Source organism: Musca autumnalis, unplaced genomic scaffold, assembly GCF_047663935.1.
Source record: "Musca autumnalis isolate F117 unplaced genomic scaffold, ASM4766393v1 scaffold_4, whole genome shotgun sequence".
Taxonomy (NCBI): Eukaryota; Metazoa; Arthropoda; class Insecta; order Diptera; family Muscidae; genus Musca; species Musca autumnalis.
Window position 1 is genome coordinate 224,915,387 of NW_027411977.1, and position 14,061 is coordinate 224,929,447.

At 35.8% G+C, this 14,061-nt stretch overlaps 1 protein-coding gene across 4 annotated transcripts in view; it reads right to left on the reverse strand.

The window, feature by feature from the left end:
• LOC141401317 (trypsin 3A1) overlaps positions 1 to 12,351 on the reverse strand; it is a 51,242-nt gene extending 38,891 nt beyond the window's left edge. The window contains exons 1-2 of one of the 4 annotated variants that reach the window (XM_073981453.1): positions 12,117 to 12,214; positions 11,367 to 11,685 (exon numbers count right to left, since the gene is read on the reverse strand). In XM_073981453.1, coding sequence (XP_073837554.1) covers positions 11,367 to 11,430 — 64 coding nt within the window. In that variant the 5' untranslated portion in view covers positions 11,431 to 11,685; positions 12,117 to 12,214. Of the gene's footprint in view, positions 1 to 11,366 lie in introns of all 4 variants that reach the window. The other 3 variants (XM_073981455.1, XM_073981454.1, XM_073981452.1) reach the window with 3 other exon arrangements.
• Positions 12,352 to 14,061: the final 1,710 nt, after the last annotated feature.

Genomic DNA, 14,061 nt, shown 5'->3' on the forward strand with positions numbered 1-14,061 from the left:
TTTGGCAGTTTGTGTCACATGGAACACATTTTGTCACATTTTAACCAAAACTCTTTTTATCCATCGTGTTCCACCTCCCTTATATGAAGTGCTACTGTGGGGTTGAAAAATCAGGACTTTAAATGAAACATTTATTTTTATACCCTCAGCCTTTAGGCTATGAAGGGTATATACACTTTCATACGGTCAAAATGTGCCTCATCGAAATAATGGTTTTAGACCCCAAGTATGTTTGGACGAAATGTGTTTCAGACAATTTGGAGTCGATTGAGCAATGTCCGTCCGTCTGTCTGGCTGGCTGGAGCGCACGATAACTCTCGAACGGATGAACCGATTCGGTTCGAATTTTGGCTTTCGTAATATTTTGCCCAAACTTAGTTTAAGTTCGAAGATGAGCTATATCGGTCCACTCCTTCCGGTACCTCCCCCACAAAAGTTCGAAAATGTTCGGAAAATTTGTGCGCACGATAACTCTTGAAGGGAGTAACCGATTTGGTCCATACTTTGCCCATCGTGGAGCGTGTACCAGACTTAGATCAGGTTTTAATATGGACTCAATCGGTCCACTCCTTCGGGTACCTTCCACACAAAAATTTGGAAAAGTTCAGTTTAGGACCATCTCTCGAATCGCTTTGATTTTTGCTTTAGCATCTTGTATTCACTGCCCTCCATACGACGGTATAAGTTTCATCAGGGGCAAGTCCATGCTTCCTGAGAAAATAGCCTGAAAGTTGCAAAAAACCCCTATGACACCGTGTGAGGAGGTTGGAGGGTAAAATAACTCTCGAACAGGTCTGCATATTCGGTCCAAAGTTTGGCCTTAGTAATATTTTGTCCAAACATAGTTTAAGTTCGAAGATAAGCCATATCGGTGCACTCCATCAGTTACCTCCCCCACAAAATTTCAAAAATGTTCGGAAAAATTGTGCGTACGATAACTTTTGAAGTGAGTGGCCGGATTGGACCATACCTTACACATCCTAATATATCTACCAGATATAGATCAGGTTCAAATATGGACTATATTTGTCCACTCCATCCGGTACCTCCCACACAAAATTTCGGATAAGTTCACTTTAAGACCTGCTTTCGAATCACTTTGATTTTTGTTGAAGCAACTTGCATTCGCTGCCTCAATTGCGATGGTAAATGTTTTTTCAGGGGCAAGTCCATACTTCTTGAGCAAACATCCCTGAAGTTGAAAAAAACCCCTATGGTTCCATATGCAGTGGCTGGAGATCCATTCTTTTTAGTATCTCCTCCGCAAAACTTTTGATCTTTAATCCTAATCAACATTTCTGTCAGTTCAAACGCCCAAAATTTTTAAAACTCCCTAAATACATGCGTTTTTTTGTGAAAAAAATGTTTCAATATACACAGGCTGAGGGTATATCTCTGTCGGCAAAGCCGACTGATACTTTTTTACTTGTTCTCATATAAATACAATAAGGACTATTATTATAGGTTTCCTTAACATTTATTTAAGGTATTGCCTCCTCTTATTACTATTTTTTGTGGTAAAAATTTCGATCGGACAAACTGGATTGATTTTTTGCATTTCTAAGGTAACATAAAAAATTTAAACGCATTTTTCTTATAATACCATTTTTGTAGTCGTTGCCCACACTAGCTTCAAGTCGAATGAACGTTTACTTAAAAATTTTGTCTTTAAACTAGGGATTTTTTGTTTAAACGATTGATAAATTTTCGTTTTCATATAACAATACAATATTCAAAAATATTTGGATTTAGAAACTATTATTCTTCAGTTTTTAAGCCAAGTCCTTTAAAACAATTTGTTCCATACGCCACATTATTCGTAACTTGGCAAAAATTTGCCAATTTTTTGTTCCAAACGCCATCATTTTTGGTGCGGAACAATTCGTTTTTGTCTCTTTTTGTTCCATACGCCAAACGACATGGATATGGAACTAAAAAGTTCAAAGTTGTTTTGTTCCATACGCCAGGCTTTATGGATATGGAACAAAACGACAAGATTTTTTGAGTCACAAAGAGGATATGGAACACATTGGCATCTGAATATCTCAGAAAATATTAGAGATAGAGAAAAACCGACCAAAAAATCTGAAAGAGCATGGTTCAAAACCTTGTAAGGTACCTTTACCTCAAAATGTCAAAAATGACGTATGGAATACTTAAGCCTGACACCGACGATATGGTGCCATATTGTTTTTTTTTTACACTTTTTGCGCTGTTTGCTCAAGAAATATGGATTTGCCCCTAAAAAAACTTTTACCATCGTAATTGAGGCAGCGAATGCAAGTTTCTTCAACAAAAATCAAAGTGATTCGATATCAGGTCTTTAAGTGAACTTATCCGAAATTTTGTGTGGGATGTACCGGATGGAGTGGACAAATATAGTCCATATTTAAACCTGATCTATATCTGGTAGATATATTAGGATGTGTAAAGTATAGACCAATTCGGCCACTCCCTTCAAGGGTTACCGTACGAACAATTTTTCCGAACATTTTTGAACTTTTGTGGGGGAGGTACCTGAAGGAGTGGACCGATATGGCTTATCTTCAAACTTAAACTATGTTTGGACAAAATATTACTAAATTACACTGTGCAACATTTTTAAGGTGATCTTGTGCAAACAATTCGAACTGAGCATTTTTTGAAAGTACAGACCCAAACGACAGGAAACCCTAGTTGGGTTTAGTTGTGTCAGATCCAGCTTGGATTTTATGACCCCATCTAAACATGGTTAAATATTGAGTACTTAAAGAAATTCGGGGCTATATCTCTGAAACCAATGCGAATCTTCTTCTGACCTCTGAAGCAAATTTCGCTCCGTATCTCCAAAACCGTTATTTTTTTCTGAATATTTTCTTTTTTTGATTGTTTGAGTGGAGTATTCCCCCATTGGCTCAACTTCATTTATTACCCTCTATTACAGAGAGTAATGTTTTTCAAAACGAACTGATAGTGTTGCAAAATTTTACATTCGCCGGGATGAAATCATGATATTGGTAGCGATCAGTAAAATTTTGCAACACTATCAGTTCGTTTTGAAAAACATTACTCTCTGTAATAGAGGGTAATAAATGAAGTTGAGCCAATGGGGGAATACTCCACTCAAACAATCGAAAATGAGATTGAACTTCAACAAAAAACAAAACAAATATTTTCTTTTTTAAAAATATTCCCTGGAATATAATACACAACTCTTCAGAACATGTCATTGTTGTAAAATGCCTCTATGCCTTTGTTTTCAGTACATTTTTCAACGACGATTTAATAAAAATGTCAATAATGTAGTGAAATCCGAAATGCGAGAATAAACTCGACGCCTCCAAACAATAGTATGCTAAGTCGACTTAGCATGTTTTCAAGTTCTTTACATTTTTATATTTAACGTCCTTTAACTTAAATTCTGTCAAATTTTGGTAATGATCGGACAATCCGAATAGAAGTTATAAACAAATATTGACTTAGCATAGTACTGAAGTTCAAAAAAATTTCCAAACTTTGAGAGCTTCTCCTGCAAAACTCACTTTTTAGACTTAGCATACTATTATTTGGAGGTGTCGAACTGTTGGTGTGAACTGTGTTTGAAATACGTGTTGTAATAGATATGATGCAAAATACCGCTGAAACAACATGATGTAAGCATTTTAGAGTTACAGAATGTTCTAAAGAATTGTTGAAAACTTTATTTGGAAGATTTTCGCAAAAGGTTACTTGGTTCAACTCCCAATATTTTAGCCGATACTGACCAGAATTTCAGCAATTATGTAAAATTTTCTATATTTTATAGATTTTGATGCCCTATATGCAGTTTTGCTTATGTCGTTTTTGCAAAAGATAAGTTCTACTAGTTTACGGCTACAATATTGCTAACGACAGCAAGGTCAAATTCCTATTCGTTTCTGAGATAAATGCAAAAAAGTGTAGATTTAGCCCGGTTTAGATGAGGCCATAAAATCCGAACTGGATCTGACAGGACAAAACCTTACTAGGGTTTTTGTAGTCTAAATATGTACTTTCAAAAAATGCATACTAGAAGTTGTTTGCATTTTCAGTGTTGCACAGTGTTATCTTACGCTCCAACCACTACACAAGGTGTCATAGGGACTTGCCCCTGATGAAACTTGTACCGTCGTATGGGGGGAAGTGAATACAAGCTGTTGCAATAAAAATCAAAGCGATTCGGGAGCAGGTCCTTAACTGAACTTATCCGAAAGTCTGGTAGAAATTTCACGATGTGCAAAGTATGGACCAAATCGGTTACTCCCTTCAAGAGTTATCATGCCCACAAATTTTCCAAACATTTTGGAACTTTTGTGGGGGAGGTACCGAAAGGAGTGGACCGATATAGCTCATCTTCGAACTTAAACTAAGTTTGGACAAAATATTACGAAAGCCAAAATATGAACCGAATCGATTCATCCGTTCGAGAGTTATCGTGCGCACCGATATGTTGCTAGGAAAATGTGAAATGGAAAATTTTATAAAGGAAATAAATGTCAAATGAAAAATATTTCCTTTATAATAGGTTTGTCCTTTTACGTACTGAACTTTACTGAACATTGTTTCTTCAGTAATGTTTAGCAACATTTCAATTATACAATTGTCAAAACTTTACTGAAGAAAAAATGTTCAGTAAAGTTCAGTACGTAAAAAGACAAACCAAATTTTTTTCATTTGACAGTTTTCTCCTTTATAAAAGTTTTCATTTCACATTTTCATAGAAACAGAATTGAGCCCCAGCCCCTGGAATAGCAATAAAATTTCAAAAATTATTATTTTTCTTGTGTTTTTTTATGTAATCTACTTTTGTTAAATGGAACGTAACTACAAAAGTGATATAATATCTACTCCAATTCTTTTTCGACAAATTAAATTGGACTTCCTAGTTTCCGCATAACTAACTTTTGGCTGCAACAAGCCGCAAATCTTGCTGATAAATGCATGGAAAATCTAGCTTAAATCCTCAAAATACCAAATATTGGGCCACACAGTTATATGGGGGTTATATCAAAACGTTGACCTATGTTCACAATTTTTGTTGGAGAAGATGTATAACGAAGGAGAACCTACAATGCCAAAATTCAGCTTGTTTGGTCTGAAAATGTGGACACAATTCTCAAAATACCAAATATTGGGAGGTACCGTCATATGGAGGCAATATCAAAACGTATACCTATGTCCAGAATTTTTGGTGGAGAATCTTTGTGTCCACTGGGAACATACTAAGTTTGTGCAAAATTTCAGAAACAAACCTCTATTCGTTTGCAAGTTATTAATTTCGCGCCGCTAGATCAGTAATTTCGACCACTGTGGCTGAAACAAAATGTCGAGTATACCGCAATATAGTAACAATAGTTGTGAATTGAATGGAATTGTCTAAATTTCTATCAAAAATAAGGAAACACTAAAAACAGTTTGAAAAAATTTGGTATTTTGAAGATTTCAGTGCAAAAAGCACTCCGACTCCGACTCCAGACGAGTTTTTTTTCACGACTCCGGCTCTGACTCCGACTCCGGGTCGACTCCGAGAGTGAATTCCTATACCACTAAAAATGAATAAAATATGCACACAATTTTAACTTTTTCGTATATTTTAACCTACGAGTATATAGGCGAATGTGTTAGTTTATCCTTACATATTCATTAGAAAGGACATTCGTTCGAATACATTCGAGCATATCAATATTGTTTCTGCCGAATCTTACATTGAAAAACAGCAAAGTTAGAACAATTTTGTCGGTTTTCCTTTTTTTGCACGAGAATATTCTGGACGGAATTCTTCCGCGCGAGAAAATCTTTAAGCTTTCAAAATATGTGAAAATGAAGGGGCAATACAAATCATAAGGACTACATGCAATAAAAATTATATTCAATTCATGACCAAGTTTCAAACTGGATGTAAGCCAACATTTTAGTGTGCTTAGCCTCAAAAGGAGACCCCAGTTGTAAAGCTCAATAAAAACCATTTTTCATGATTTTTTCGAGAAAACTACGTAATTTTTGGCAGATTTTTTTTCTTCGTCTGAAAGAGTAAAATATTACGAAGTTTTGAGGTCGTCTACGAAATCCTGTTTTTATTAAAGCATTGTGCGGTGCCAACTCTAGCTCAAAAACTAAAAAATCAATTGTCATATAGCATACAAAATAAAATAAATTGTTCCCATTCAACGCTCATACTAAGGCAATATTGTTCCGATTAACTTAAACATTTTATCACCTATTCTATGAAATTTATACTTTCTACTTTTTTCTGAAATTTATAAGTAGCGATCACCCCTTAAACTACAATCCAGAGCTGGAAATTTGGACTTTGGTGTGAAGTGGATAATTTTATTGAAATATTTGAGATATATTGTGTATACTACCTAGCACGTAGGCAGATGGATGTTTTCAGGAACTGAAAAATTAGCACACGATGACATTTCGTGCATGAAAATATTCTACAAAAATGTTGCTAAAAAAATTTTATGTAGGGTCGGTCCATTAGGACAAGAAATCTATATTGTCATGTTCTCATTGTCCTTTATCACTTTTACCCTATCCTTTCTCATGAAAACTCTATGATTATATATTTCATTGAATTTCGTATATGATATTAATTGTGTAAAAAACTCGGGTACACATGAACTATCTCTGTTCCTGGCGGACAGATCCTGTTATTTGAATGTGTACATCTAAATGAATCCGAGAAGAAAGATTCGCCGTTTGTCAGACTTCTGAGTTATGGCGGGATGAATCTGTCGTTGACCATCGACGAATATGATGCCCTAATTCAGTAGCGTAACCATCCGAATTTCATATATAGTTAATACATTACATTAATACATTATGTGAAATTTACCGAAATACCTAAACATACGGTTTTTTTTGAGAAAGTAACGGGTAAAACTGATAAAGGACAATGAAAACGTGACAATATCGATTTGTTTTACTTTTTGAGTTCAAGAACAAAAAGGACATGGAAGGAACTGAGCTAGAAGGACAGAATATTCGACAGAAAGGTTCCTCACTCTAGTTAAAAAAAAACATGTCATCTAAAAATTATGAAACAATATCTCCAAACAGAGATATAAAGCTATTTTCTCAATGATTGATGGGGGTCATTCATTATGTCATAACTCAGAAATTTCAGCTATGGGATCCTTTGGGGGTTCTCCATTGGGGCTTTCATTCCGAACAGGAATTTTCCCACCCCTAGATCTAGACTTCCATTTTGTGTCACAGGGTATTCAGTAAGATTTACCATAGAGACCACAAAGTCTTTAATAGAAGACAAGGATGACTTCTCATAAAAAACAAGATGAGAATACCAATAGACCTTTGTGAGAAGACCAGTAAGACTTCTTAACTTTACTTTACTTAAAAAAACGTTACTTTTGTTTGCAAAAATTTAAAGAAATTGGATCAACAAAATAGAGATGAATAGACTACAGTTCAAGGGATAGTAAATATCCTGTAAATTGTCCCTTAACTTAATATAATATTCCGTTTGCATATATGTTTTCTTATACCTTTCTTTTAAACTAAATAATGATTTTTAAACAAAAAAATTCTTGCTCAAAATTTAATGTTATTAGTCTGTTCCAGAACTGCAAGAATCTACTAATTTTTACTATTTTCTCCGATAACATAAAGGAAAAAATGTTATCGTAGTAAAAAATAGTATCTCCTTGCAGGTTCTGGAACAGAGCATATATTTCTATAACGTGGAAAAAAATTTTCCCGGAGTCGGAGTCGAGTTATTTTTTTCGACTCAGACTCCGACTCCAGCAAAATTGCTCGACTCCGACTCGTAGACTCCGACTCCGAAACCCTGGCAAAAAGTAAGTGGTGGATCTTGTAAGAAATATAAAATTTTTGACCTATTTGCTCCAAAAATAAAGTAAAGCTAGCTAGAAATCAACTCTAATAAAATATACGTGTTGTTTAAATATATGCTCTGTTCAGAACTTCAAGAATCTACTAATTTTTACAATTTTTTCCGATAACATAAAGGAAAAATTGTTATCGTAGTAAACATTAGTTGTTTATACCCTTAGCATTTATGCTAACGAGGGTATATACACTTTCATACGGGCAAAATGTACCTCATCGAAATAATGGTTTTAGACCCCAAGTATGTTTGGACGAAATGTGTTTCAGACAATTTGGAGTCGATTGAACAACGTCCGTCCGTCTGGCTGGCTGGAACGGTAAAAGTTTTTTCAGGTGCAAGTCCATACTTCTTGGGAAAACAGCCCGAAAGTTGTAAAAAACCCCTATGTCATCGTATGTAGTAGTTGGAGAGCAAACTCTCGAACTGATAGACCGATTTGGTCCAAAATTTGGGCTTCATCATATTTTGTCCAAACTTAGTTTAACTTCTAAAATGGCCCATATCGGTCCTCTCCTTAGGATACCTCCCCTACAAAAGTTTAACATTTGTGTCTAAGTGCAGTTTAGGGTCTGTTCGGAGATCATTTGGAAATTTATACCGATGATGTACAGCCATATTATGTTTTCCGTAGACAAGTCCATGCTTCCTGGCATACTGGTCCAACAGGTGTACGACAACCCACTGAAATGACTAGTGGGCGCGATATCTAACGAAAAAAGATGACTCTTAAAATAAGATCCACTTCTGTAATGCACTATGTCGGTCCATTCCTTCCTCCGCAAAACTTTTGAACTTTAATCCTAATCCAAATTTTTGTCGGCAAGTTCAAATGTCCAAAAAGTGCCACAAAAATGTCCAAAAAGTGCTATTCACATAGGCTGAGGGTATATCTCTGTCAACACAGCCGACTGATTCTTCTTTACTTTTTTATTATGAATTTCATTAACTTTTTTAACAATTGGAGAACTAGAGGACACTCTCGAAATTATTTTGAATTTGATTTGGCTGAACATGGGAATATACAAGCGAATTAATTTTTAAGGGGAGGGTGGGTTCTGCTAAAATTATTAAAATACAGTTAAACATACATTTCATCAACATATGTTATTTTTCAATATTTTAATAATTTTCACTTTTCCATTTCATTTCATTTTAATAACTTTAACACGGACATGGTTACGGCAATGACGTTTTCTTTTTTGAATTCAAATATTTATTTTATTCGGATGGACATTTCTTAAGGTTTTTGATATCATTGCCTTATATTTGTTTGCTTTAAAATAATTACTAGTGTTGAAATTTAGAATCTTTTAACTGAAGCTATTGAATAGCAACTGCAGACTAGATACGCACATTTTTAAGTTTTCGAATTTGAGTTATTTAAAACATGACTAGCTTTAAAAAACAACTTTCAAGCCTTCTAAAACTATTAAAAAAATTAAACAACAAGATTTTTTAATGTTTAAATACATTCTTCACATATTCTTCACGATTTAATATTTGAAAAGTTTTCACCAAAAATTAAGTAAAACGGACATGGTTAGGAGGGTTAATGGTGTCTTCTTTTTATACCCTCAGCCTTTAGGCTAAGGAGGGTATATACACTTTGATACGATGAAAATGTGCCTCATCGAAATAATGGTTTTAGACCCCAAGTATGTTTGGACGAAATGTGTTTCAGACAATTTGGAGTCGATCTAGCCATGTCCGTCCGTCTGTCTGTCTGTCTGTCCTGCTGGCTGGAGCGCACGCTAACTGTCGAACCGATGAATCGATTCGGTTCAAATTTTGGCTTTCGTAATATTTTGCCCAAACTTAGTTTAAGTTCGAAGATGGGCTATATCGGTCCACTCCTTCCGGTACCTCCCCCACAAAAGTTCGAAAAAGTTCGGAAAATTTGTGCGCACGATAACTCTTTAAGGGGGTAACCGATTTGGTTCATACTTTGCTCATCGTCAAATATGTACCAGACTTAGATGAGGTTCCAATATGGACTCAATAGGTCCACTCCGTCGGGTACCTCCCACACAAAATTTTGGAAAAGTTCAGTTTAGGAACATCTCTTGAATCGCTTTGATTTTTGCTTTAGCAACTTGTATTCACTGCCCTCTATACGACGGTATAACTTTCATCAGGGGCAAGTCCATACTTCCTGAGAAAATAGCCTGAAAGTTGCAAAAAACCCCTATGACACCGTGTGAGGAGGTTGGAGGGCAAAATAACTCTCGAACAGGTCTGCCGATTCGGTCCAAAGTTTAGCCTTAGTAATATTTTGTCCAAACATAGTTTAAGTTTGAAGATAAGCCATATCGGTCCACTCCTTCAGGTACCTCCCCCACAAAAGTTCAAAAATGTTCGGAAAAATTGTGCGTACGATAACTCTTGAAGAGAGTGGCCGAATTGGACCATACTTTACACATCCTAATATATCTACCAGATATAGATCAGGTTCAAATATGGACTATATTTGTCCACTCCATCCGGTACCTCCCACACAAAATTTCGAATACATGTTCACTTTAAGACCTGCTTTCGAATCACTTTGATTTTTGTTGAAGCAACTTGCATTCGCTGCCTCAATTGCGATGGTAAAAGTTGTTTCAGGGGCAAGTTCATACTTCTTGAGCAAACATCCCTGAAGTTGTAAAAAACCCCTATGGTACCATATGTAGTGGCTGGAGATCCATTCTTTTTAGTATCTCCTCCGCAAAACTTTTGATCTTTAATCCTAATCAACAGTTTTGTCAGTTCAAACGCCCACAATTTTTAAAACACCCTAAATACATGCGTTTTTTGGGGAAAAAAATTGTTTCAATATACACAGGCTGAGGGTATATCTCTGTCGGCAAAGCCGACTGGTACTTTTTTACTTGTTAAAAAATCACTTAAATCACTTCAGATATTATTAAAAAAAATCACCTAAAAATTTTTAACAGCAGATGTTTATATTCGATATTTTAACTATTTTTACGGACATGGGTAGGCTTAACCACGGACGGACATTTCAAAACTTCTTTAGCGGCTCTAAATAAATGGACATTTGAAAAGGATTTTTAAAATTATTGCTTCTTTAATTGGAACATTTTAATAAAACGTGTATTTGAAAACTTTTTATATTAAATTTGGAAACTAACTAAAAACACCGACTTTATGTTGTCTTCAACACTGCTAACGTTAATCTGTTAACCTGACTACACACACAAACTAAGGGATCACTTTGTTCTTGAATTTATTGCAAAAATATGGCGCCAGGGAAAACCACAATAAAATCTACACAAAAGCTTTTGTCTACACAATGGCGTATGCGTAATATTCCAACGAATACTACGTATACGCCTCTAGTGTTGATTGTTATTTTTTGCTTTAATTATTATTTATTTTTTTAATTTTTGTTTGAAAATTTTTTGTTATTTTTTTTTTTTAATTCTTGATTCAAATTTTAATTTTTTTTTTGAATTTTAGTTGTCACAGCCATTCATCATCCATCACTCACATCCAATTTGACTGTGTGCATGCTGCACGACTATTAACACTAAAAACCAACAAAATTTAAACATAATTTTATTTTTTTAATTTTTTCTTTTTCTTCTTTTGATTATTATTTGTTATTTAATTTTAAATTTCTTTTTAATTTATATTTTTAATTCCGTTAATTTATTTCTTTTTTTTTGTTTCGTTTAAATTTTAATTTTTATATTTCGTTGCGTTTTGTTTTGAAAGATTTGTTGTTTTATTTGTTGTTGTTTTCAGTGGCTTAGGCTGAGCCCTAATTGAGGGGTGCTGCACTTATTGATGCTGAATTTGTTCATAAACTAATGTTGGAAACAATTGGGGAAATATTTTATATAGACGAATTTGTGCACAAATACATGGGCATGAATAGCTTGGGATCTAATAGAGCCCAATATTCTACTTCCTTTCCCTTGCTTCCTCCTCCACCAGTAATCAGAACAGAACATAGGTGTGAATTGAAATCGCCAAAGAGTTCTGTGTTTTTTTTATTTTACCAATACATTTTTATGAAATTGATTTTTCATTTCCCCATAGGTATGGCGGTGTGAGTGTGTTGAAATGAAGAGCATTATCATAGCCTGAGCTACAATGGTAAACAATAGAACTAGAATCTATTTCAAGTTGAACTAAAACAAATACACAGAACTTGACTAGGAGTAGGTGGAGGGAGAATTCTGTTTTTTTTCATGTTTTGAGGAGAATCTCTGAGAATTTTTATTTCAAGATTTACAATTATTGGCAGCAGCAGAGGCAGCAGCAGCGGCACCACCACTTCAAAGTCACACTCTCACTTCTTCTCTCACACATACACCACACTTTCTGAAAAATAGAACAACTAACAACGACCGATCAACCACCTGACCACCGAACCGTACCGATCAACTGCGGACTAACCACCGAAGCAGCAACAACAACGTCACGTCACGCAAAACACTACCGCTAAACGCAAATGTCGGAAGTTATCTAAACAGAATTATGACAGCAAGACAACAGAACCCCCCATCACAAGCACCCGATGAATGCGTTTACCCACACACAGCCAGAGAATCGAGCAGGCAGAGAAGCCAGCCAGCCAGCTACCAATCTAGCAGTCAAGCCAACGAGGCAAGTGGAGGAGTTCGTTCTTTACAAACATTCACATCCTCTCCACATGCAAGCCACAAACCCCACACGAACGCACACACACAACATCAAAGTTTGGCGGCAGCAGAGCCAACCAAAGCTTTTCATTGTAACGCTGAAAAAGGGAATTCTTAAAAAGCAAAAACAACTCTCCACCCGCAAATATGGGTGCAACACGCACACACACTCAAATAAAGCAGCGCTTTTTCTCCCACAAACAAAACAAAAACAAATCGCCAAAAAATTTCCCCCCCAAAAAAACATTCTGGGAAATGTCAGTGAACGCTAAAAAACAACGAAACTATTGCTCATTGCAAAAACAACTACAATTGTTGTTGTTGTTATCATTGTTACCAAAAAAACATTTTAACGGGTTTATTAACTTCTTCAATTTCAATTCCACTCAGTTTTTGGTTGCCTCCACCCCAGCACCCCACTTGGCCAAACATGGCTCTTCTTTATACGGGTTATTGTGTCTCTGCCTCTTGTTATGTGTCTCTGTATGTGTGTTTGTGTGTCATCTCCATTTGGAACAAGTGCATAAACTGAATTGTTGTTGTTGCTATTGTTGTATTTGACAGAACATTTTTATCGGAAACTGTAAACGTGACGATCGTTGGCAACAACAACAACTCATCAACTCTTACCCAACACTTCTTGCTTTTGACATTGAATTGTTATTGTTGTTATGCTTTTTATTATTGTTGCCCCCCGCCACCACCAACAACAAAAAGTAAACAAAAAAAGTTGTCATCGGTCGTTGATACTTTTGTTGAGTTTTGTTTTGGTTTCGTTTTTTTTTTTCTTTTGTTTTTGGTTGTCTACAAAATTATGAGCTATGGGAACATGTGCTAACATTTGCAGAGGGTCCCAAATTAGATGTTAGCTAAATAATTATCTCTTAAGAAAACCTCTTGAGGTCTTCTATGGGCACCGGAAGACTCATATGGACACCAGAAGACCATTCGATATTTTCTACGGGCACAGGAAGACTTTTCGAAGTTCTCTATGGCCTCTCGAGCTTTACTATGGACCCCAGAAGACCTTTCGAGGTTTTCTATGGACACCGGAAAACCTCGACCTCCGAAGGTGTTCTATAGGCAGCATAAGACTTCTGCAGGTCTTCTATTTACACCGGAAGACCTTTCGAGGTTTACTATGGTCCCCAGAAGACCTTTCGAGGTTTTCTATGGACGCCGGAAGACTTCTTGAGATCTTCTATAGACACCAGAAAGCTTCTTGATGTCCTTTCGATGTTTTTTATGGACCCCCAAAAGACCTTTCGAGGTTTTCTATGGACACCGGAAAACCTCTTAAGGTCTTCTATTTACACCGGAAGACCTTTCGAGGTTTACTATGGACAACAGAAGAATTCTTGAGGTCTTCTATAGACACCGGAAGACTTTTCGAGGTTTTCTATGGACACTGGAAGACTTCTTGAGATATTCTATAGACACCAGAAAGCTTCTTGATGTCTTCTATTGACCCTAGAAGACGCTTCGAGGTTTTTTTCGGGACACCAGAAGACCTTTCTAGCTGTTAGCTAAATTATG